This window comes from Drosophila montana, unplaced genomic scaffold (assembly GCF_035044405.1).
Source record: "Drosophila montana isolate Dmon_TW-CO22-7 unplaced genomic scaffold, ASM3504440v1 contig_2481_1, whole genome shotgun sequence".
In the NCBI taxonomy this organism is placed as follows: Eukaryota; Metazoa; Arthropoda; class Insecta; order Diptera; family Drosophilidae; genus Drosophila; species Drosophila montana.
Genome location: NW_026997351.1, coordinates 2,608,670 through 2,630,320, shown reverse-complemented (window position 1 = coordinate 2,630,320; position 21,651 = coordinate 2,608,670). Strand labels below are relative to the sequence as shown.

The 21,651-nt window shown below is 35.1% G+C and overlaps 2 protein-coding genes and 1 long non-coding RNA gene across 3 annotated transcripts; all 3 read right to left on the bottom strand.

The window, feature by feature from the left end:
- Nucleotides 1-482: 482 nt before the first annotated feature.
- On the bottom strand, nucleotides 483-2,434 carry Inx5 (Innexin 5). Its single transcript, XM_064682529.1, has 2 exons — nucleotides 1,320-2,434; nucleotides 483-1,243 (listed from the first exon to the last, which is right to left on the bottom strand). Exons 1-2 carry the CDS (start codon nucleotides 1,980-1,982, stop codon nucleotides 707-709), a joined length of 1,200 nt encoding a protein of 399 aa, XP_064538599.1. The 5' UTR covers nucleotides 1,983-2,434; the 3' UTR covers nucleotides 483-706.
- A 235-nt stretch (nucleotides 2,435-2,669) lies between these two features.
- On the bottom strand, nucleotides 2,670-9,126 carry LOC135428445 (uncharacterized). Its single transcript, XR_010436254.1, has 2 exons — nucleotides 8,796-9,126; nucleotides 2,670-2,847 (listed from the first exon to the last, which is right to left on the bottom strand). It is a non-coding gene; the product is annotated as an uncharacterized LOC135428445 (long non-coding RNA).
- Nucleotides 9,127-12,668: 3,542 nt separating this feature from the next.
- On the bottom strand, nucleotides 12,669-13,431 carry LOC135428369 (uncharacterized). Its single transcript, XM_064682323.1, has one exon. The coding sequence runs from the start codon at nucleotides 13,414-13,416 to the stop codon at nucleotides 12,712-12,714; it is 705 nt and encodes a 234-aa protein (XP_064538393.1). The 5' UTR covers nucleotides 13,417-13,431; the 3' UTR covers nucleotides 12,669-12,711.
- Nucleotides 13,432-21,651: the final 8,220 nt, after the last annotated feature.

The following is a 21,651-nucleotide window of genomic DNA, read 5'->3' as shown; positions in this document are numbered from 1 at the left end:
TATATATATATATATATATGATATCGGCATCTCGTTAGCCCAAAGATATTAATAAAGGTACCTAAGATCGATACATATCGATACATGAATGTTGCCTGGCATACATCTTCAAGAGTTGCTTTCACAGTAAACAACTTAAAAAATATGAAATATATATAAAAGATGTAAATATCTATATATATATATATGATATCGGCATCTCGTTAGCCCAAAGATATTTATAAAGGCACCTAAGATCGATATATATCGATACATGAATGTTGCCTGGCATGCTTCTTCAATAGTTGCTTTCACAGTAAACAACTTAAAGAATATGAAATATATATTAAAAATATTTCTATCTATATCTTTATATATATACATAGAATAGATATGATATCGGCATCTCGTTAGCCTAAAGATATTTACCTAAGATCGATATATATCGATACATGAATGTTGCCTGGCATACTTCTTCAAGAGTTGCTTTCACAGTAAACAACTTAAAGAATATGAAATATATATATTTGCGTATAGCACTCATTTGATCGGACTACATAAATGTCAAAAGATATATAGCTATCTATATATATATGTACATAGAATACATAGCAATGTATTGTTATGCACAAACACTAAGCACAGCGAGTTTGGGCGGTTGACTATCGACCTGGTCGTTGGCATAACTAATTTGATAGTTAACAATGCATAACACTCCACACGTAGGCTAGGCGGGACTCTCGAGCAGAGTGAGGGAGGAGGTGGAGCTGTGCGTGCTGCGCAGCTCGCAGAGCTCGTCCATCAGATCACGGAACAGCATGGGATTCACATTGACGCTAACTTTCATTAGGAGGAACCAATCGCCGATGGTTAGATCCCGGAAAACGCGCTGCACATGCTGCTTGGTCATGAAGCGCAATTGGCTGCGTATCATCAGCTCACGCAGCGTCCGGCTGAGCATCATGGCCAGACGGCAGAGCAGGTTCAGGCCGGACATGAAGGCCATCAGCAGGAACCAGCACCACAGGCAGACAAAGATCTTCTCGTTGAGTATGTTCAGCGGCAGTATGCACAGGTTGTCCATAATGCTGGCGGTGCCGCTGGCGCCATATTTGAGCACCTCGCACTTGGCGATCTTGGGAAAGACGCGCGACGATATGTGATTCCAGCGATCCCAATCGTACAGCGGTATTGTGGCCAGCGCGTGCAGATACTTTGACCAGAAACCATTCAGAAACACCTCCAGCGCGAGTATGTTGAGTATCTGGAAGGTTGGGTTAGAAGATCGGATGGATTGGCTTGGGATCGGGTGGGTTTTGGGTTTGGCAGCTGCTACTCACGCTGATGAGAAAGTTGAGCAGCTCGCAGAAAACATATTTGGCCATATAGCAATAGTGCATATCCTCGTAGTCGGTGGTAAAGTATTTGACCAGCAGGCGCAGCCGCGTGTTGTACGTCTGATCCGAGAGCAGAGCCTCGCCCACCTCCGAGCAGAGCTGCTTGAGCCGCTGGCCCTCCCACACCTTCCACAGGCACGACGGAAAATAGAAGACAAACGACTGGAAGAGCAGCAATATGATGACCCATTGATAATACCGCAAATAGACGCGCTGCGTCTGGCCGCGTATCTCTGGGCCAACGCCCTCCGCAATGGACATCGCGCGTGCGTACTCCTCATTGTAATCCGCCAGCCGACGCAGGCTGATCCGGTTGCGTCCGGCACGCAACGCTGGCGGCGTCGGCAACAGCTGGCGATCGCTGAAATTATCCAGCTTGATGATGTAGGTGCCCATGGTCCAGCAATAGGATTGCACATAATTGATATTCTTCTCCTCGCTGATGCACTGTATCGGATCGCCGAAGTATTGGCGGGCCGACAGCAGCAGGGAACAGGTCAACAGTATGACGACCGTGCACTTGGAATGTATTGTAAAGACGGCATCGTAGATCCGTATCGATTTGAATTGTAGATATTTGGACAGCGGCTTCACTGCCGAATACATTTCCTCCGCCTCTGGAAAGAGTTCCTCGACTACTCTGTCCAATTCTCAACCTCAGCGACGCACAGTCCTGCGGCTGCTGCTGCTGCTGCGTAGCTCTCTTTCTCCCTCACTCCAATTGCTGACTGGCTGCTGTCAAAACTGTTAATTCAATTGCACTTCTCTTACACTGCTTCTTCTTACACTTGTCTGTTGCTTTCTTTTTCTAATTTTTAGTTGTAGTTTTTCTTACAGCGTCTTCTTCTTGTTGTTTATGCTCGCAGTGCTGTTAACGTTTATTTAGCTGTTGCTGTTGTTGTTATTTTTGCAGCTGGATCACATCCGCACACTCACTTGCCGGCCTAAGGGTAGCGACAAAAACAAAATGTTGATTGTCGCTCGGCTTTACATATTTGTTTGTGCTGCCCCTCATCATTACAATTTACTAAATTTACATTATTCATTCACATATTCGTCATATGTCATTTTGTTTGCCCAAACTTCTGCTGCAACTGTCGATAGCAGCGCTGTTATCGATAACAGCGCGGCTCAGCGCCAAAAGTTCCCAATTCGCCCAGCTGCAGCTCGGCGCCGCATGCAGCGTTGCCTTTTACCATTGCATACTTTTCGGCGCAGCACGAAAATGCTGCCTACGGTTTGACAGCAGCTGCGCTGCCTGCTGCACGCAGCTTTTAAATAAATTGCCAGCACTTTTTCATTAATTTATTACATTTATTCCACAAAAAAAAGTTGTATATGTATATATAGACCTTGCAGCGCGCCCATATTCAGCCTTAATTAATTTATTTATTATGCTTCCAGCACGTCCGCGGCCCAAAAGTTCAATTGCCAATTAGTCCAAGTTCAAGAATCCAATTATTGAAGGTATCTGTAATTAGCAGCAAAATCATGAAAAAAACATTATCATATTATTCAAGCATCTTTAGTTTATATGTTTTCATGCCACGCACACACTTACACACACACACACACACACACACACGAACTAATTAGCATAAATCAAATTAATTTATTTGCTTTTTGGCCCTGGCCCGCAAGCGACAGCTCAAAAATAAAAATCTAATAAACAATAAAAAACAAAATATGGCTACAATTTTCTGTACATAAAACTTCGAAACATGTACATGGACCATAAATTAATTACAATCACAAATAATTTAAGTTAAGGGGAAATTAACTAAAAGAGATTTTCTGGACATTCGTTTCCTTAATATTAAAAAAATCAGATTTATTCATAAATAATTAATTTTTTTAAATTTGTAAAAATATGTATGAATTTCAAAATTTAAGAAGCATTCAGTAGGTTTTCCAATTTAGGAAACAAAATTTGACTTGCCCTGCAAATCGATTTACAACACTGATCAGCGGACACTTGAAAAGTGTACGATTTACAACACTGGTCAAGTTAAGAATCTAAATTGACGCTGCATTCGAATAAATAAGATTTGCTAGCTGCAATGCAAAAATTCGTTAATATATGTATGTCTTAATAATTAGTTAATCCATATCCATAAACCAACTAATAAAATCGCTAATTTTATATTTCAATACATAAACCGAATTAGCAACATAATTAGATACCGACTTTATTATTGCAAATAAAAAAAAACATGAGGCTTGGCAGCTCTTCGCAACAAACCCAAATGCAAACAAACCACAATCGTAAAAAAAAAACAGATTAAGTGCTCGCTAGCAATGCGGTGTTTCCTGAACTTGACCTCCATGACACTCAATGCGAGCTACAGCAACAACAACAGCAACAACAACAACAACAACAGCAACAACAGGAACAACAACAACAACAATAACGTGTTGTGTGCAGACGTCACGAATCGGAATCTCAGCTTGAAGCTACCTTCCGAGATGCTGCTCGAGTTGATGAGGGCTGATCATGCACAGAGCTTCAAACGAGATATATACGAAGTTATGTATACCCTTTCAGAGGGTATTTTAACTTGATCATGAAGTGTGTAACGCATAGAAGGAGACAGCTTACATCCCATCAAGCATCTGCGAAATATTGCATACGCTTCTAGAGGGTATTATAACTTTGTCATAAAGTGTGAGAACGATAAGATGGATAAGGAGCATATATATTCTATATCAGCTTGTTGAAACTAGTCTCTCTCAGTTTTAAAGCTTTCATCTTTCTATGGAGGGCAGTACATACATATGTACGTCGGAGCTGGCCGGATCGGACAACTTTATCATATAGCTGCCATAAGAACGAACAGTCGAGAAGTAAGATATCTTGATATGCTCCTCATGCCAAATCTTATCAACATCGGACTATTATATCAAATAGCTGAAACGATCAGTCGAACAGTAGGAGCTAGTATGAAAAACTTGTGTGTTATTGAATATATATTGACCAAACTATAATTACTAAAACATCTTATTAACATCGGACCACTATATTATGTATCTGCCATAGGAACCATCTGTCCAAGAGTCTGCTCCCTACATAGATGCAAAATCTTATGAACAAGGCACGACTTAATCATATAAACGACCATAAGACAATCGATTGCAAAGTAGGTTATTATATGTCAAAATATTCTGATTTCCAAGATAGCTTCATCAAATCTCAGCATTTGAGCGCTTTACTATTCTCACATATCTGCAAAACCTTAAGCCAAATGTCTGCAAGGGTATTAAATCTTCGACGTGCCTAAGATATCCGAAATTTTTCGTTTTGATTTATTTTTATCTAAATAACCTTGCAGAGCGTATTTAACACTCAAAGAAGTTTTACAATAATTTTTCTAAGTTTTAACAAATATTCTTGTTTTGAAACAAGTTAGAGCGCTCAGGTCGGGATGGCCGACTAGAAGATACCCTGAACTTTCTTCTAAAATGAAATAAAACAGGATTTATTGTTATCGATTTTAATCGATTGCTTGGAAACGGGACACTTTATCGAATACCGGAAACAAACGCGTACTGCGCGGGTATCTGGAGGACCTACGTAACCTTGTTTCAACAGAATTATAATCCTTCTACTCTTCAAGACCGATTGGTTTTAAAATATAAAAAACTTTTGAAAAAGACCTACAGCCAAAGCACAAAATGCTTGGGCCCCAAGCCAATTTTGGGTAGAGTACAAATTTAGCCCGCAATTTCCATATGAAAATAGCTACAGCCGGCAATATTTTCAGTAGAACGGGCAATCATTAAAGCAAATTGCAATTTTTCATTTACATTTTGAATATATATATAACAAACGAGTCAAAGTTTGAACCAAATCCAACGAAAACATTAAGCTGGAACCGAACTGGCGTAAAGTTCTTATGAGCTAGCAGCCCTGCCAAAAAAAACCACCTCACTTTACTTAGATGGTCTGTAAATGGTAGAAATGCTGTCCACGTAAGGTGGCCATCTATAATACCTGCATAGCTCTCGCCTGGCGTAATGGCATACAGGTATACGGGATTGCTGCGAGATCGCGTCAAAGGTCAGGAACTTGCAAGCTGTCTGATGCACCGTGGTACAAGCGAATATCCGATATGTAATGGGAACCAGGCGTGCCCAAAGTCGGGAACGTAATAAACCTACAGGCTGCGAATTATATCGCGCGGCTTGGAAGTCAACCCATTCGACTAGCTGGGCACCTTCTAAAGGAATCTAGAATTGGATAAGTCCAAATGCGGAGGAGATTGCAAAGGTCTCATTCAAACGAGCCTCAGGTCGGTTTAAAGAGATATATATGTATATACTCGACTTAGCTATAGAATAAGTTGCGTTAGGCTTAATTGACACAAGTTTAATTAACGTTGTTCATCTAATAAAAGTCAAACAGCTGTCAAATGTACGGCAGGGTATCTGAAGTTCGGCCAAACGGACTGTTGTTTCTGAGCATTTTTTTAATATTTACTTATTCTTTTTTTTTGTGATTTCCATTCAATTAATTGCTTTGTTTTGGCTTTTATGGACGTCGATCGTCGCCTTTGTTAGTATTTCTGGGTATTATTGTAAATGCTTTTGGGCGCCGCATCAAAAAAAAATGCGGAAGCAGACCAAAAACCAAGAGAAGAGGGGAACTAAGTGAGTATTTCGTGTGGCAAATAAGTATGAAAAGAATATAAAACCGAAAGCCGAAAACAAAAACAAAAACGAAGAAAAACCATATTTGTATCTATCAACAATAATTTGGAGTTTTGGGATTTATGCTGCGGCTTCATGTCGTTTTATGTGAGTAATTGTGACTGGCGATTTGTCTCGACATGTTCCGCAACGCTGGGCACAATAATAATTAAGATACTAGAGCGTCTGGCCGAACAAAAGATACAAGATACAAGATACAAGATACAACAGGCAAAAGATACAAAAGCTATTTAAGCTAAAGCACCAAGTGCGACTGTCTGATATTCTCGAGATACGCGACTTTTGGCTGTTTAATTTTGGCCATTTTGATACGAATACGGCCAAGCATAGATACAGATACACGGGCTTAGATACAGATACATTGTGCTCGCTCTTGTAGAGTTTGCGGCTTGGCGTTTTGCATTTTCCAAAAAAAAAATAAAGCAATTGGCTATTATTTACGGCCTAAATCTCATTTAAGCCAAACGTTGCCAATTATAGAAATTGAATTTGTACAGCATTTATCGCTGCACTTGCCACACTTTAAGCACATTTCACAAATTCGAAATTGATGTTTTATCATTTGTATTTGTCTTCAAATACCGGACTACGCTATATGCCAGATAAATATGTCGAATTTCGTTTGTTAATGCATTCCGAACTAGATTTATCTTGTGCAGAGCCCATTTAGATGCATTTGTCATGTGCCTGGCAAAGTTCATGGTAAACTATATATATTGTGTTTCGGTTTCTTGCTCTCAATAGCTAAAAAAGTTCAATAAATTAATTAACTATAGCGCAAAGGTTAATGATCTTCATGACAAAGTGCAAAAATTTATGTTGCTTTAGCTTGCAATTAGATTGTATTCCATGCTCTGTATTGCCACATTTACAAGGTGGCAGCGCCGCAATAAACTGCCTGCTAAATTTCGCAATTTTGGATGGAACATGCATAATATAAATTAAATAAATATTATTTCCTAAGATATTTGATGAGAATATATGTGTGGTTTCTCACGAAATTAATCTTAAAAGATTTATTAATATTCTCTCTTTGAAATTAGCCCATTTGAACCGAGTCAGTTTTTGATGTTTTGCAGGTGAACATATGAACAGCAGCTTATTAATGATAGGCTTATATAACTTATTCTATATTCTTTATTGGTCTTTCTGTGAGGTGCCAGCTAGCAGCTTCACCTTATTCACAATTCTTTATTGGTTCGGAAGTACATAGATCTATAACAGCTTCTAACTAGCAGCTATATACGATACATGATCTATTATATCTCCTAACTAACAGCTGAACCCTACCAACGCTTTATTCAGCATGTATCTGTATCATTATCTATAAGAACGAACCTTTCATTGACCCATGTCTAGGCTCTACGAAAGAAAAAGTCCCCCTACACAAAGAACAAGGTTATCGGCTTGGGGGAATACCTTATATGATCACATAAGCAACGCTTTGCATTCATTTAGCATATATACAGGGTACATTTTTATTTTTATATATATGTATAAGTGAACTTTTCTGAAATATTTTTCGATATTTCCATTTGGATTATACTTCTTATAATCTCTCACACTGTGCAAGAGAGCATAACTTGGTAGAAAGACTGCAAACTTGGTATATTTTCTAGTCCCGGGTAGAAAGAGTCTTCAGATCATGTGGCTATACACACAGCTAGCAGAAGTCTAGATCTGATAAAGTCTTATATAATATGCAAATATAGCATGAATATCTTTTAAAAAGCTGTATAAGCTATAATTGGAACTCTGAACGAGTATTACGCAATTCTAAACTGGTTTCCAACTGAGATTATATTTCCCTTTTTTCTTCTTAAAGATTTATGATGCTTTTAACTTCTAGAATTAGCTGCGGTATATGATTTTTTGAGACAGAAGAGAATAGAACAGAAAACACAAGAGCATAATTAACTAATCATGCTGAGATTATATTTATATGTATATAAAAATATATTTAAGATGTATATATATATTTGATCATGACATAATCGTGGGAACTTTGAGCACAAATAAAACAGATTAATTAGCCACAGCTAAGAAAGCTACTTAGCTGTATTTAAAAGCAGCTGATCTTGTGCATATGCAGCTATATAGTATATAGATATATATACGTACTGGAGAGTGCCGATCGGGCTGTTTAATTAACGTAGGTGTGATAAAAGCTAGATATATATATTTAAATTGAAAAAAAGAAATTGAAGGCACAGAAAAAAAATATTTAACAAACTGGTTTATATGCATTTGATATATATTTATATATAGATGCATATATTTATCTGTGCATACAAATATTTAAATACAGCTAGATATATATATAAACATATAAATAAATATATATTTATATGAATATATTCAATCAACTTGTTGCCTTTGCTTTGAGGCACACAAAAATGTCGAAACGGAAACTAAAAAGGTAAAAAAAAAAAATATACAAGAAAAAAAAAAAAAAACAATGAAGCAAATATTTCCGGCTCGGCTGATTTACGATTGGCTTTGCATTTAGCCCAAGTCAAGCCCATTGATCATATTATGCTAATATTTCTCTAATAAGAAAAAGACAACAACAACCTTGACCGTGTGCCACGGACAAGGCTGTGAATTAGCCACGATCCAAAATAAAAAATAATGAAAACAATTGATTAACAGACGAACGTTAACTGGTGCGCGAGGGCTGCGAAAGCCTACGGGAAACTCCTTTGCACTCACCTTGGTAACAAAATCATCCTCCGGCTGCTCAGCGGGCGGCGCCATTGCGAACCAGTTCCGTGCCCTGTCCTTTCGTTCCGTCACGTTCAGTTCCGCTCCGCTCAGTTCAGTTCAGTTCAGCTCGGTTCAGTTCAGTTTTCTAATTGCAGATGATTATGATTTGCACCAGCAGTCCATAAATTGTCATGCTTTTGGGCAGCAGCAGCAGCAGCAGCAGCAACAACACGAACACAAGCAAATAATATAAATCAAAATTCAAACAAAAATAATAATAGTGCGGGCTTTTATGCACTTTGCAGGCGTGCCGTTTAGCGAACCGTTTCGTTTTGCGTTTAGTTTATAACTGACAATGGAGCCGAAAGATTGCTAACAAGTTCAATGCGTTCGACGTTGGCGTCGACGGCGACGGCGACGGCGACGGCGACGTCGACGTCATCATCGTCTGTTATAGTCGCTCTGTTAAGCTGCTGTGTGTCTGTTGTCAGAGAGGGGGGAGGGGGGCGTGTTCTCGGAGCTGAGCCTGAGTCGTTCTGCTTTGCCCTGGCTTATGACAAACTGGTTCTAGTTCTGTTTTAGTTTTGGTTATTGCTTTGGCTTGACTCCCAGTTCCAGCTACAGGTTCTTGTTAATGTTATGGTTATTGTTATTGTTATTGTCGTTGTTGTTGTTGTTGATGTTCTTGTTGGGCTGTAACACTTGGCTAGACCCCTCTGGCTGACGACATCACTTGAACTTGTCGCTTGAACTTTGCGCGCAGCTGATCGTCCGTTGCGGCGGGTTGGGGATGGCGTTTTGCGAGCATTTGAATTCAAAATGGCAACGGCGGCAACTGACGTCGCGAGCCGCTTGACATTGACCATAAGTGGCCAATGCGCGAGTCATGCAACACTTCGACTCTCTGTGTGCGTGTGTCGCCTGTTGTCTGTATGTCTGTATGTCTGTATGTGTGTGTGTGTGTGTGTGTGTGTGTGTGTGTGTGTTCATATATTGGCGGTTGGTCTACGCCCGCCCGCTGCACTTTTGCAACGTCTCAAAGTTGCCCTTGAAACGCGCCACGCTGCGTTGCACACAAGCGATCAAAACTGCGCGCGCTTCGTTTCTCACTTTTGTGGCTGGAATACCCTGTACGCATTGCAAATGGGTATATTGGCTGTGCAGCAGAGTGCATAAAGCATGCATATATATATACTGCTGATCAGCAGGACGTTCTGAATCGATCTTGACATGTTCGCATGTCTGAATGTCCTGCTGAAACGCGTCATGAAGCTAGAGACTTCAAATTTTTATTTTTTATTTATTGTATATACTATCTTATATCATCACAGCTATTACATTAATTTTCGATAACTCTTCTGCCAAAAATTTTTAAAAAAATATTATTTTTCAGACTAGAACCTTGTGTTTTGATATTTGATATATACAGAAATTTGGCTATCATATCAAATCATAAAAATTTTCATTTAGATCGTACCGTAAACACTCGAGTTATTCTGTGGGACTGCTCGAGTGTTCGTAACAGCAGATAGGCCCTGATTACAGGGCATCAACTAGTCAGGCACTCGCGATTAAGGCGTTCTAACATGCTGCTCATGCTGTTGCTGATATGCTCTGCCACAGGCAGGAGCATGTTAGCTATGTCATCAGATGCTGAGTGCCGGGCTATCGATATACTCAAATTATCGAAAATAATACATACAATAAATATATTCAATTATATATATATTATATATAACTATATGATATCGCTCTTCTATAATGATATCCCTCTTCCCTCCCCTATAATGATATCCCTCCTTAATTGAAGAACTCTTTCAATACATTTTCGAAAATCTCTTAACTCTCAATCCCTTACTTTGCTTAGGTTTATCTTATCAACTATAATTAAGATATTGCATTGCAGTGCATTTGAAATTCGTTGCATTTAATATGTTGCTTAAGTCCATGATTATGGCATTATGATTGAATGTGCAACACGGTGACAAGATGCCTGATGGCCACCGGATTTCATTTTGATTTCGATTTTGATTTGTAGCCGCAGCAACTTTGAGGCGTTTCTAGCAGCGCCCGCGCGTTAGTTGCATACCCTGTACTTGGAACAATGGCAAAAGCTGGTTTTATCAGATTCTGAAGGGGTCGGTTATAGTCCGGTTAACTCGGCATATTCTCAAAAGTTTTTTGTCACTTAAGCTCAATCTGTCCAACTTTACACCTGTCCACCTGTCCGTCTTTAAGCTAGAGATCTAAAACATATTCTGCATAATATATAAGATCTTATGCAGAACGAGCTCATCTTTTATTTCGATGTCTCCATCGATGTCAATAAATCGATAAATATCGGTTTTGAAACATAGCTCGAAGATGTTAAGAGCTAGAGCCTTAGTATAGTTAAACAGACAAAATTAAAAAAAAATCCCATCCCATAAATATACAGCCTTGCGCTTTGGCTAAACGATCGGACTATAGGTTCCGAAGTTATTCGAATGAGTGTTTTTCCCAAGCAAGTAGCTCGAGAAAGAATCTGCGTATGTTTGTAACCGCAGCTTTTCGCTGGGTAAAGATTAATGGGTATCTTCCAGTGTCGAGCTCAGCACTTAGACTTGTTTTTTCTAGCTCGAGTTCGCATTCAATTGTATTTAGTTTTGAGTTAAAGTTTCATTTTAAGTTCAATGCAAACTTGAAAACCGCCTGACCAAAAGCAAGAACCTACGAAAATTGAGACTATTCGACACTCACTGCCATTCATAGTCCAATAATTATCAAACTTGGGTCAGTTGTGCGTAATTAAAAGCGAGCCATTCGAAGGCTATGCCCAAAGCTCTCTGGCAAATGCAAAAGCAAAAGCTGAAAACTGAAAGCCGAAAGACGCCTGCACGTCAAATTAATTATTAAGTTATATTTTGATTAAAAATTTTGCCAGCCTCTAAATGCGCTTATTTAAGATTATAAATAATAAATCTAAGAGCACGAGAAAGCCCCGCAATAAATGCTCCAAATACATTTGATGGCCGCTGTCAAGAGCTCAAATTGTGTGAATTGTGATTACTCGCATCACGCATCTGGCATCAATTTGATTGCAAAAGGAATTAATTTTGCAGCTGTGAAATTGCTGAGGATTACAAGACTGGATCAAATAGAATATTAGCTCATCTCAATTTCAAGTATTTCCGCTTTACGGACTTCAATCAAATCAGCAAAAACTTGAACACAAATAAAAATATATTAATCATGATTGTTGTCAAACTATGTAGTTTTACACTCCTCTTTCGATATAGATAATCACAAATATTATGTTAAAAATTAGTCAACTGACGTTTATCATAATCTGCACATCAGATATCAAATTAAAAATGGATTGAATCAATATATGTGCTATCCTGAAATGTCAAATCTCTTACACTATCAATTTACACTAAACCTAATTTAGTGTCTGAACTTCAAGATATTGCCGAAAAAAACAACTTAACTGAAAATCGATACTTATCGAGTTTGTGAAAACGCGATGAGCTATCGATGAATGGAAATAAACGTGAGCTGCGCAAGCAAAAGGGGAAGCTGCTTTCAAAATGAATCGTTTCAAGCTCCCAAAGTCTCTCAGATGAAGGCTTGTATTAAATCAGATATGGCTAGAGAAATCTATCTGGCTATTGATGCTGATCAGTAATATATATGTATATGCTATGTCTAAATTTGATACCCTTTATACTCTATTTCAATGATCACAGGGTAGCAATATTTGTGTAGCCAAAGTGAACGCTACACTCAATCAATTGTAGTGAAATTGTAAATCGATATTTATCGATAAGCTTCAAAAACAGTTGGGTTAAGTAAGCGTCAACTGAAGCATGCTGAAGTCAAAGTAAGCTCAAACCGAACTCGGTTACACAAGTTTTATTAACGAAATGGATAATCGGAGTGTTTAACGGCGACGTGCCCGGCCAATGCATTTATCGATATCAGCATTGATCACATCCAGGGCAGTGACAGCCTTCTCGGAAGCGACATGAGTGCAGGCATTGCTGTCGGTGAAGACGGCCGGAATGCGATCGTTGGTGGTCTGCTTGATGGTCTTCAGGGAGGAGCGGGCGCTGACCAAGTAGACAGTGGCCTGGACATAGAACTTGGCCATGCAGGATTGCCTGAGCACCACATTCTTGTAGTTCTGGCACTTGTTGTAGGTGCGCCCCAAGGCGTAGCCGCCAAAGACCAGCTGCTGCGTGGCCTGGTTGACATCGGTGACAATCTCCGCGGAGGCGTGGGCAGCTGTCAAGCCGCATTCGTGCAGCTCCTGATGTGCGCTATCCAGAATGTTCTCGATCTGCGCATCCTGCTCGGCTACACACTGTGGACTCTCCGAGCGACGCACCTCCACCTGCTCGACGGCCTGCTCCAGCTGCTGTTGCGGCTCCACAACAATCTCCTCATACTGATGGACCAGCGCCTTGCCAGCATTCTCACCGATCTGTGTCATCTCATCCACCACGCTCAGCAGCTGTGCGTCCAGTGGCGCCGGCAGCGATACAGGCTGGGCGTGGCCAACGCTGGCCAGGCTTAGGCTCAGGCACATAACACTCGCAATGATGAACTTCATGTTGATTTCCAACTTAACCACAGAACTGACCATGCTCGGTATTTATACTCGGGCCAAGTAGTAAAGTTCTTATCTCAGGGCGCAGACATCGTTTGTCCAGTGCTGATAGCGACTGATTAAAATCACAATCGATAATTATCGGCCATAAATCAAAAGCCTTTACGAGCGACATCATATCGTTCATTGATCAATATTTAATCATATATTCGTCGCGAAGTGAAAAAAAAAATAATAATAATAATACAAATTTGTTAGCAAAATCTTTTTAAAAATTGTTTGGTTCAAAAAAATTATAAAAAAAGTTGCAGGTAGACTCGGCTATTCAATATTCAAGACTCGAAATATTTTCAGTAGAACGGCACGCAGTAGAAAAAATTCAATTTTTCATTCAAACTTACAAAATATTCCTATAATAATAATTGTTTTTTAAATATTCATAAAATAATAACATTAATAATAATTCTGATAATATTAAAATTTAAATAAATAATAATAATAAAAATAAAAATAAAAGCAACACAAGAAATCAGAATCTTTTGCCATATAAGATCCAACTATTCCACCGATCTTTCCTAAAGCAGCTATATGCTATAGTAGTCCGATGTTAATAAAATTTTGCTTAAATTTGAAGAGCATGGTGAAACTAATAAATGCCAAATTTTGGTCAAGATATCTTGAGAAACAAAAAAGTTTTTCATACAACAACTTAATTTTCGACCGATCGTTCCTATGGCAGCTATATGATAAAGTTGTCCGATGATGATGGGATTTTGCATATATATGAGGAGCATAGTGAAACTAATAAATGTCTAGTTTGGTCAAAATATCTTGAAAAACAAAAAAGTTTTTCCTACAACAACTTAATTGTCGTCCGATCCAGCCGGTTTCGACTTACATATGTACTGCAAACAACAGAAAGAGGCACTTCTGCAAATCTTCATGACGATAGCTTTAAAACTGAGCGACAAGTTCACATAGAAACAGACAGACGGACATGGCTATATCGACTCATACTGATCGGAGATGACAAAGTTATAATACCCTCTGCAAGGGTATACTTTTAAAACAATAATAAAAATAATAATAATATAATAAAAAATTTTAAAAAATAATAATAAGAATAATAATAATAAATGAATAATAAAAACCTTGGCCTTTTAAACTTATTTCCCCATTTGATCGCCAGTCATATATCTTTATCAAGCCCGCCGAGTACTTTATTGTCCGTAATTGCTGCTGGAATTAGATTCCGTTTTATTATTGATTTTAGCGGTTGACTTTTAATCGATGCCATAAACGCTGTCTGCATAATTGGGCTATTATTAAGTTGCGATTAGGTTTAGTTGGAGGAGTCCAAAGCAGCTATCTGTCCGATGGGGAAGTCTAAAAAACAATATTAAGAAATATATATAAATAAATATAAGTAAATATATAAAAATAAATAAATATAAGTAAATAAATATATATGAATAAATATACATAAATAAATATACATATAATTAAAATATTTTTATTTTTTAATAAATAATAAGTAAATATATAAAAATAAATAAATATAAATAAAAATAAGTAAATAAATATATATAAATAAATATACATAAATAAATATGCATATAATTAAAATATTTTTATATTTTTATTAAAACTGCAACAATGTTTATTTTTTATTATAATTTTTATTTAAATTTGGTTTTATAATTATTCATTTTGTTCAAATACAATAAATAAACATTTAAACTATGTAGTGGTATGTATATATGCATATATAAGTACTTTATATATAGATATATATACTATATAAATATATGTATACATATATAGTTATATATATATGTATATATTATTATTTTTTTTTTTGTTTTTTTTTTATTAAATATTTAAATAAGTGTATATATGTATATTGTATTTTTCTTTTGTTTTGTTGTTGTAATTTTCCTTGTTTTTTTGCTCGTTTCATGTTAGTTAGTTGTTGTTGTTTTTTTTTTTAGTTTTTTTTTTTTTTTGCAATTGCGAATTATTTGAAAGAAACATTTTCATATAAGTAAATTGCTGTTTTTTTTTTCTTGCATTCATTAAATATCCGAGTATATATATGTATATATGTATGTATATATTAATAAAAGATGATGTTGCATAATGCTAATGTATAAACTGTTACTACAAGTATGTACACATACACATGTATATATAGCCTCTTTGTAGCCTTAATATATATATACGTACCGGTATATACACATATTTGTATATGTGTGTGTGTGTGTGTGTGTGTGTGTGTGGCTCATGTGTGCGTGTGTGTGTGTACGTGTCTGCTGGCTATTCGCCTGGGGAGCATAGTGTACATATGTAGAATGTATGTACCGTTATTATGCCAACAATTATCTGTAAGTGGGTCTGTCTGTGTGTGTGTGTGTGTGTGTATTTGTATACATGGCTGTATATGTATTGTATATGTAGTTTCTAACCATTCTCTTGGCCGAAGATAAAACTTGTACCTTACGCATTTTCATCAAGTTTTAGTAACTTAATTTTAGGTTAGCTTTTTTTTTTTTGGATTTTTTTATTTATTTTTAATATTTGTTGCATAATTTTATTGGAGTTTTTCTCTTTTTTGGTTTTATTTAGTTTATATTAGTCACAGTTTTTGTAGGCGCAATTTTGCAAAACATTCAAATGAATTCAGCGTAGTTTTCTTTGAAATATTTTCTTAATAAATGTTTCTTCTTGTTTTTTTTTTAAGTAAGTAGTAAAAAATAAAATACAAGTAAAAGGCAATTTCGTAGTTGAAAAAATTTGTGCTTAATTTTGTAGAAATATTGTTGACTGTTTTCCTTTTGCTTTTGGTTTTATCTTTTTTTTTTTTTACATTGCTTACATTTAAAAACAACAAAAAAAAACCGTAAAATTTTGTTAATGTTTTTTTTTTTTGTTTTTTGTGTTTTTTGTTTTTTTTTTCATAATGTTTTATGTATATTAAGTTCAATAAATTCGTTACGACACATGGACTAAGACACAGCAAAAAATATTTATGCTTAATTTAGGTTCAGTTTTTCGTTTCTTGTTTGCATTTCATTTGATTTTTTAAACTGTTAAAATTTGGTTTTTCATTTGTTGTTAATTGCATGCTCTTCACATTTGGGGCGCATTCCATGTTGCCATTTAAATGCGCGTGTAAATATTTTGTTGTTCAATAATAAATAATGAAACAGCTAAAGAACTTTCGTACTTTTGTAGCAATATGTATATATATTTCCTTTTGTATACATAAGTGTGGGTTTTTCTTCTTTTTTTTTTTTTTTTTTTAAATTTATTTAAATACATACATACATGGACGCTTCTATGACGTCATGTGTAAAACTTCTATTGCTTGCTACGATTTGCTGCCATTTAAATGTTTAGCAAGAACTGCAAATTGTGTGGCTCACATTTGTTAATATACATATATATATTTTTTTGTTTTTTTTTTAATTTATTTATCGCTTACTAGAGCTAAACAATCAACTGTCAATTGTCACGAGTTCTCTATATGATGCTGCAATTGAATTAGGTTTTTATTTTTATATATTTTGGTTTTTTTTTATGCTATAATTTTGTTTTGATATGTTCGCTTCAAATGCGTTTCATGAAAATACATTTGCTTTGTATTGATTTTTATTTAATTTACTTTTGTTTTTTTTTTGTTAATACAACTCCATAAATATGAGTACAGTAAATAGCACATGTAACTACATATGTATATGTATTAAATCGGGGCAAACTTTACCTTCTGCTCAGTATCATAAACATTTTTTCTTATCTTTTGTTTTTCATAACGCAAAAAATTTGCTTGTAAAACGTAAATATTTTTTCTTAGTTTTTGGTTTTTTTTTTTGTTTTAAATTTTTTTTTTTTTTTTTTTTTTGTTTTTTTATTATACTTTAGTGTGGCCAAAGCTTATTGTCGGAAGCGTTATGCATTTCATTTACTTTTCTTTTTTCAAACTTGTTTTTGTTTTTTTGTTATTATTATGCATATGTGTTGGTATTATAATAAACGTTTTTTTTGTTTACGCTCACATCTTAAAATGCCATTTAAAAACTGCCTCAAGTGTGTGTGTGTGTGTGTGTGTGTGTGTGTATTGTAAAAATATTTCGCACTCTTCTAACACTTTGCTAAAAATAATGAAAATAGCAGGAAAAACACACACACATATATACATATCATATTATTCATATCAAGAGATGGAATTATTGTTTTTTTGCATGACTTTTTGTTGGTTTTTGGTTTTATTTTTTGTTAATTTTTTTTTTGGTGTCTTTAAAGTGTGCTCTTCAGTAAGGCTATTTAAACGTCGGGCTTACGAGCCCGATTCATATATCAATGACTTTTTTTACTTTTACTCGAAAATTATTCAATTTGTGTTCTTGCTTGGTTCTTTGCTTACTTTTTTATACACTACATTAAAATTTTTTTTTTTTTTTTTTTTTTATGCTTACATTTATCAACTTTAGACCTTCGTAATTGTATATAAACATTTTGGCGCAACTTGGTTTGGATTTTTTTTTTTTTTTTTATATTTTTTAAAAATTTTTTTCCATTCGTTTTTGTTGTTTTGGTTTTGGTTTTGGTTTTGTTATTTGTGTGAGCTTCTTGGTTAAGGGGAAAAAATGTTCAAAAATGTAACAAACAATTTATTGGCTTATGCAAAAATGATGTAGCATATGTCATAACCTATGATGTATACATATGTATATAAATAAATTGTAAAATATATATGTTGTTGTATAATTAAATATTGCATTTGGTTTCGTTGAACGTCTGGACATTTTTTTGGTTTTGGTTTTTGTTTTTGTTTTTGTTTTCTTCCTTTGCAGCTACCTAGCATATTAGTTTATTAAATATTAGGTATATGTGTGTGTGTATATGATGTACGTATGTGTGTGTTAGGTGTAAAATATATAGGTATATATGTATATGTAAATGTAAGCATGTCGTATCAGCACACAACGATAAAACATGTCGGTGTGTGTGTGTGTGTGTGTGTAAAATATTTTATTTTATTTCTTCAAAATCTGTTGAAGCGCGCTTCACGTCTATTCGCCAGATATATACTTATATATATATTTAGTATATATAGTATATATAATAATCGGCCTGCTTAAGAATTTGATGCGGCTTTCCCGTGCTCAAAGCAAACTCGGCTAAGTTACAAATTTTTGTGAAATTGTTTTGTGGGAAATCGATCGCAAGTTTTTCGTAGTCCCATTTTCTGTATTTCTATTTTTTTCTATTTTAACTACAAAGAGCCAAAAATAATACAATTATTTGTTGTTGTTGTTGTTGTTGTTTTTTTCGTTTAATAATACGCGTATAATTAAAATTTTGATTTCAGTACCTGATTGCAATTGGTTTTCTTTTTTTTTTTTAATTTTTTTTTCACATTTTTTTTGAGGGAGGGGCTGACCACTTCATAAACACTTAAAAAATTGCTACGGACAAATTACAAATTTGCCATTAATTTTTGTTGTAAACTTTAATATGTAAATACACACAATTAGCTTCATATATATAAGCTATATATATATATATATATATACAGATATATATATAGATTATATATGGCTACACTTAATAAAACAATGAGCAAATAATTTAGGACATGTTCAAGTTTTTACTACAATATGCATGTGTGTGTGTGTGTATTTTGTGTTTTGTGTGCATACATATGTACATATATGTATGTTAGTATGTTGCCGTTAAAATACATACTAGAACTAATGTTAAGTCGTTCTGTATATATATATATATGTATCTCAATCTAGAGTCCGATATATATGTTTTCTACCTTGTTTGTGGAACTTATTTATTTAAAATATCGAAGTAGGGCACACGGCTAAGTACACATTTTTTTCATGTTTTCTCTTTTTCCCTTAAAACTATATGCATATATATATATATATATATATATTTATATATATATTTGATTTGACTTTTCTTACTCCTGCAGTTAATTAGTATCGAGCGAATTATACCCTCATATCATTTAGCTGCTGTTAAAATTTGGGCAAAAGAAAACCAAACAACAACTGCTGTTCCTTGTTTTCCCTAAAGATAGCTACTTGAATGAAAAGACTTTTGGAAATGGAAGTTATATAACATACATTATATATGTATATGGTCAGAAATCGAGAGTCAGTGTTTGTGGGTCAATTATTGTTGGTCTGCTGTGGTTAGCTAAAATTCACAACCGTTTAAAACAAGGTTTCTGGAGAAAACAAGTAAGAGGCTCTAGTCGGAAATGCCCGACTAGGAGATACCCTGAACCCTTTCCGGATGAAATTTTCAATTGTACTATAGAATATTTGTATATTACCGAAAAGTCAATTGCATTTAAATTGTGGCTTAATTTGGTGGGCAATACAAATTGGGTTATTCACTTGATTTATAGCTATAGCTATAAAAGAAAGATGCTTGATATATTTATTTACTATTCTAGAAGCTACATATCAAGTTTGGTGACTCTAGCTCTTATAACTTACGAGATTTGCTCAAAAAACAGAATTTCGTTATCGATTTTTATCGATTGCTTGGAAACGGGGCAAGTTATCGATTATGGGAAACATACACGTACTGCGCTAGCACTAGGAGGACCTACGTTTCAAGTCTCTAGCTCTTGTAGGTTCTGAGATCCTTGCGTTCATACATACTAACGGACGGACGGACGGACGGACGGACGGACGGACAGACGGGCAGGCGGATAGACAAACGGACATGGCTAGATCGACTCGGCTTTATGGATGGTCGGCGATGCTTCCTTTTGCCTGTTAAATGGATTTGCACAAATACATTATACCCCTTGTTACGCATTTTTAATGGGTTCAGGGTATAAAAAGCAGCTCAATTTAGGAACCCAAAATGAACTATGCCAAATACCTTTTTGTTTAGTATATATGTGTCAACTAGTCCGATTCGCATTTAGTGAATTAGTTTTTCCTTGGATTTTTTCAAAAAAGCAAACTACAATATTTCAACATGTTTGCATTTAAAAGCTATTAATTAAACTTGTTTACTGCGCGGTGTTTGGTTTCTTTTTGCATTTATCGATAAACGATATACGTTCTATGCAAGCATGTGCTTGGATTCTTGTGGCTAGTTTGTAATTTTTTTTTTAAATTTATCAATAAACGATATACGTTCTGTGCAAGTATGTGTATTTGGACTCTTGTAGCGTGTGTGTATTTACTTTTTTGGCATTTATCGATAAACGATATACGGTGTATGTAAGTATTTAAGTTTTTGGAGCGTGTGTGTGTTTTTTTGCGTTTATCGATAAACGATATACGTTGTCTGCAATATTTGGACTCTTGTTGCGTGTGTGTGTTTGTTTATCATTTAATTTATCGATAAATGATATACGATCTATGCAAGTATGTGTATTTGGATTCTAGTAATGTTGGTGTAGGTTTTTTTTTTGTATTTATCGATAATCGATTTAAGTTGTATGCAAGTATTTGGATTCTTGTAGCGTGTGTGTGTGTTTGTTTTTTTGATTTTTATTTTTGTTTTTTTGTAAAGTAAAAGAAAACTCAAGCTTTGTTCTCAAGGTTCAGGTAATCAATTTCTAGTCTTATCTGTTGCACTGAGTAGTCTGCTTTTAAAGATATACATATATGTGTGTATATATATAACTTTTCATATATGTTTCATATATAAAGTACAATTTCAGATAGGTTCTTAGTTAGCATATTCGTTCAAGATGTTTTTATCCTATTTCTCTTATTTTTTGTTATTCTTGTTGTCATCTATTGTTTGGTCAAACGAGCAGAATTGTTAACTTTAAAACAGATACTGGAACAATGCTAACTACACGTTAATGTTACTGTTAAATAGGTCATGAGTTCGAATTACCTGCAAACTATAGTATAAGTACTTAGGTAAATTTGTGGCATTACATTTTATTGCAGATTTCTGCATATTGCGTTGAAACAGGATTCGAATTAGGAAATTTTTCAAAATTTTCTTTTGAGGTGTTTGTATTTGCTTTTTTTTTGTAATTAGTATATAGAAAACAGCTAGTTGCTTAGTTAGTATTAATCTTCAATGCGAGCCTCCAGCGTTAAAGGAAGTTCTCTTAAGGATGTGTATTGCAGTTTTTTAACATTTCTTTTTCACTTGGTCAGTTTGCATTAATTGTGACTGCTTCAAAATTTATTTATCTATATATATGCATATATATATATATATATATATATATATATATTGTACATATATACATACATATTTATATATAAA

What these genes read in the sequence shown, in the direction of transcription:
- Inx5 (XM_064682529.1), bottom strand. Translation starts at nt 1,982, where the DNA reads ATGTATTCGGCAGTGAAGCCGCTGTCCAAATATCTACAATTCAAATCG. An exon ending in TGCTCAACTTTCTCATCAGC is followed by an intron (nt 1,244 to 1,319) that starts GTGAGTAGCAGC and finishes CCAACCTTCCAG; the next exon opens with ATACTCAACATACTCGCGCT.
- LOC135428369 (XM_064682323.1), bottom strand. Translation starts at nt 13,416, where the DNA reads ATGGTCAGTTCTGTGGTTAAGTTGGAAATCAACATGAAGTTCATCATT.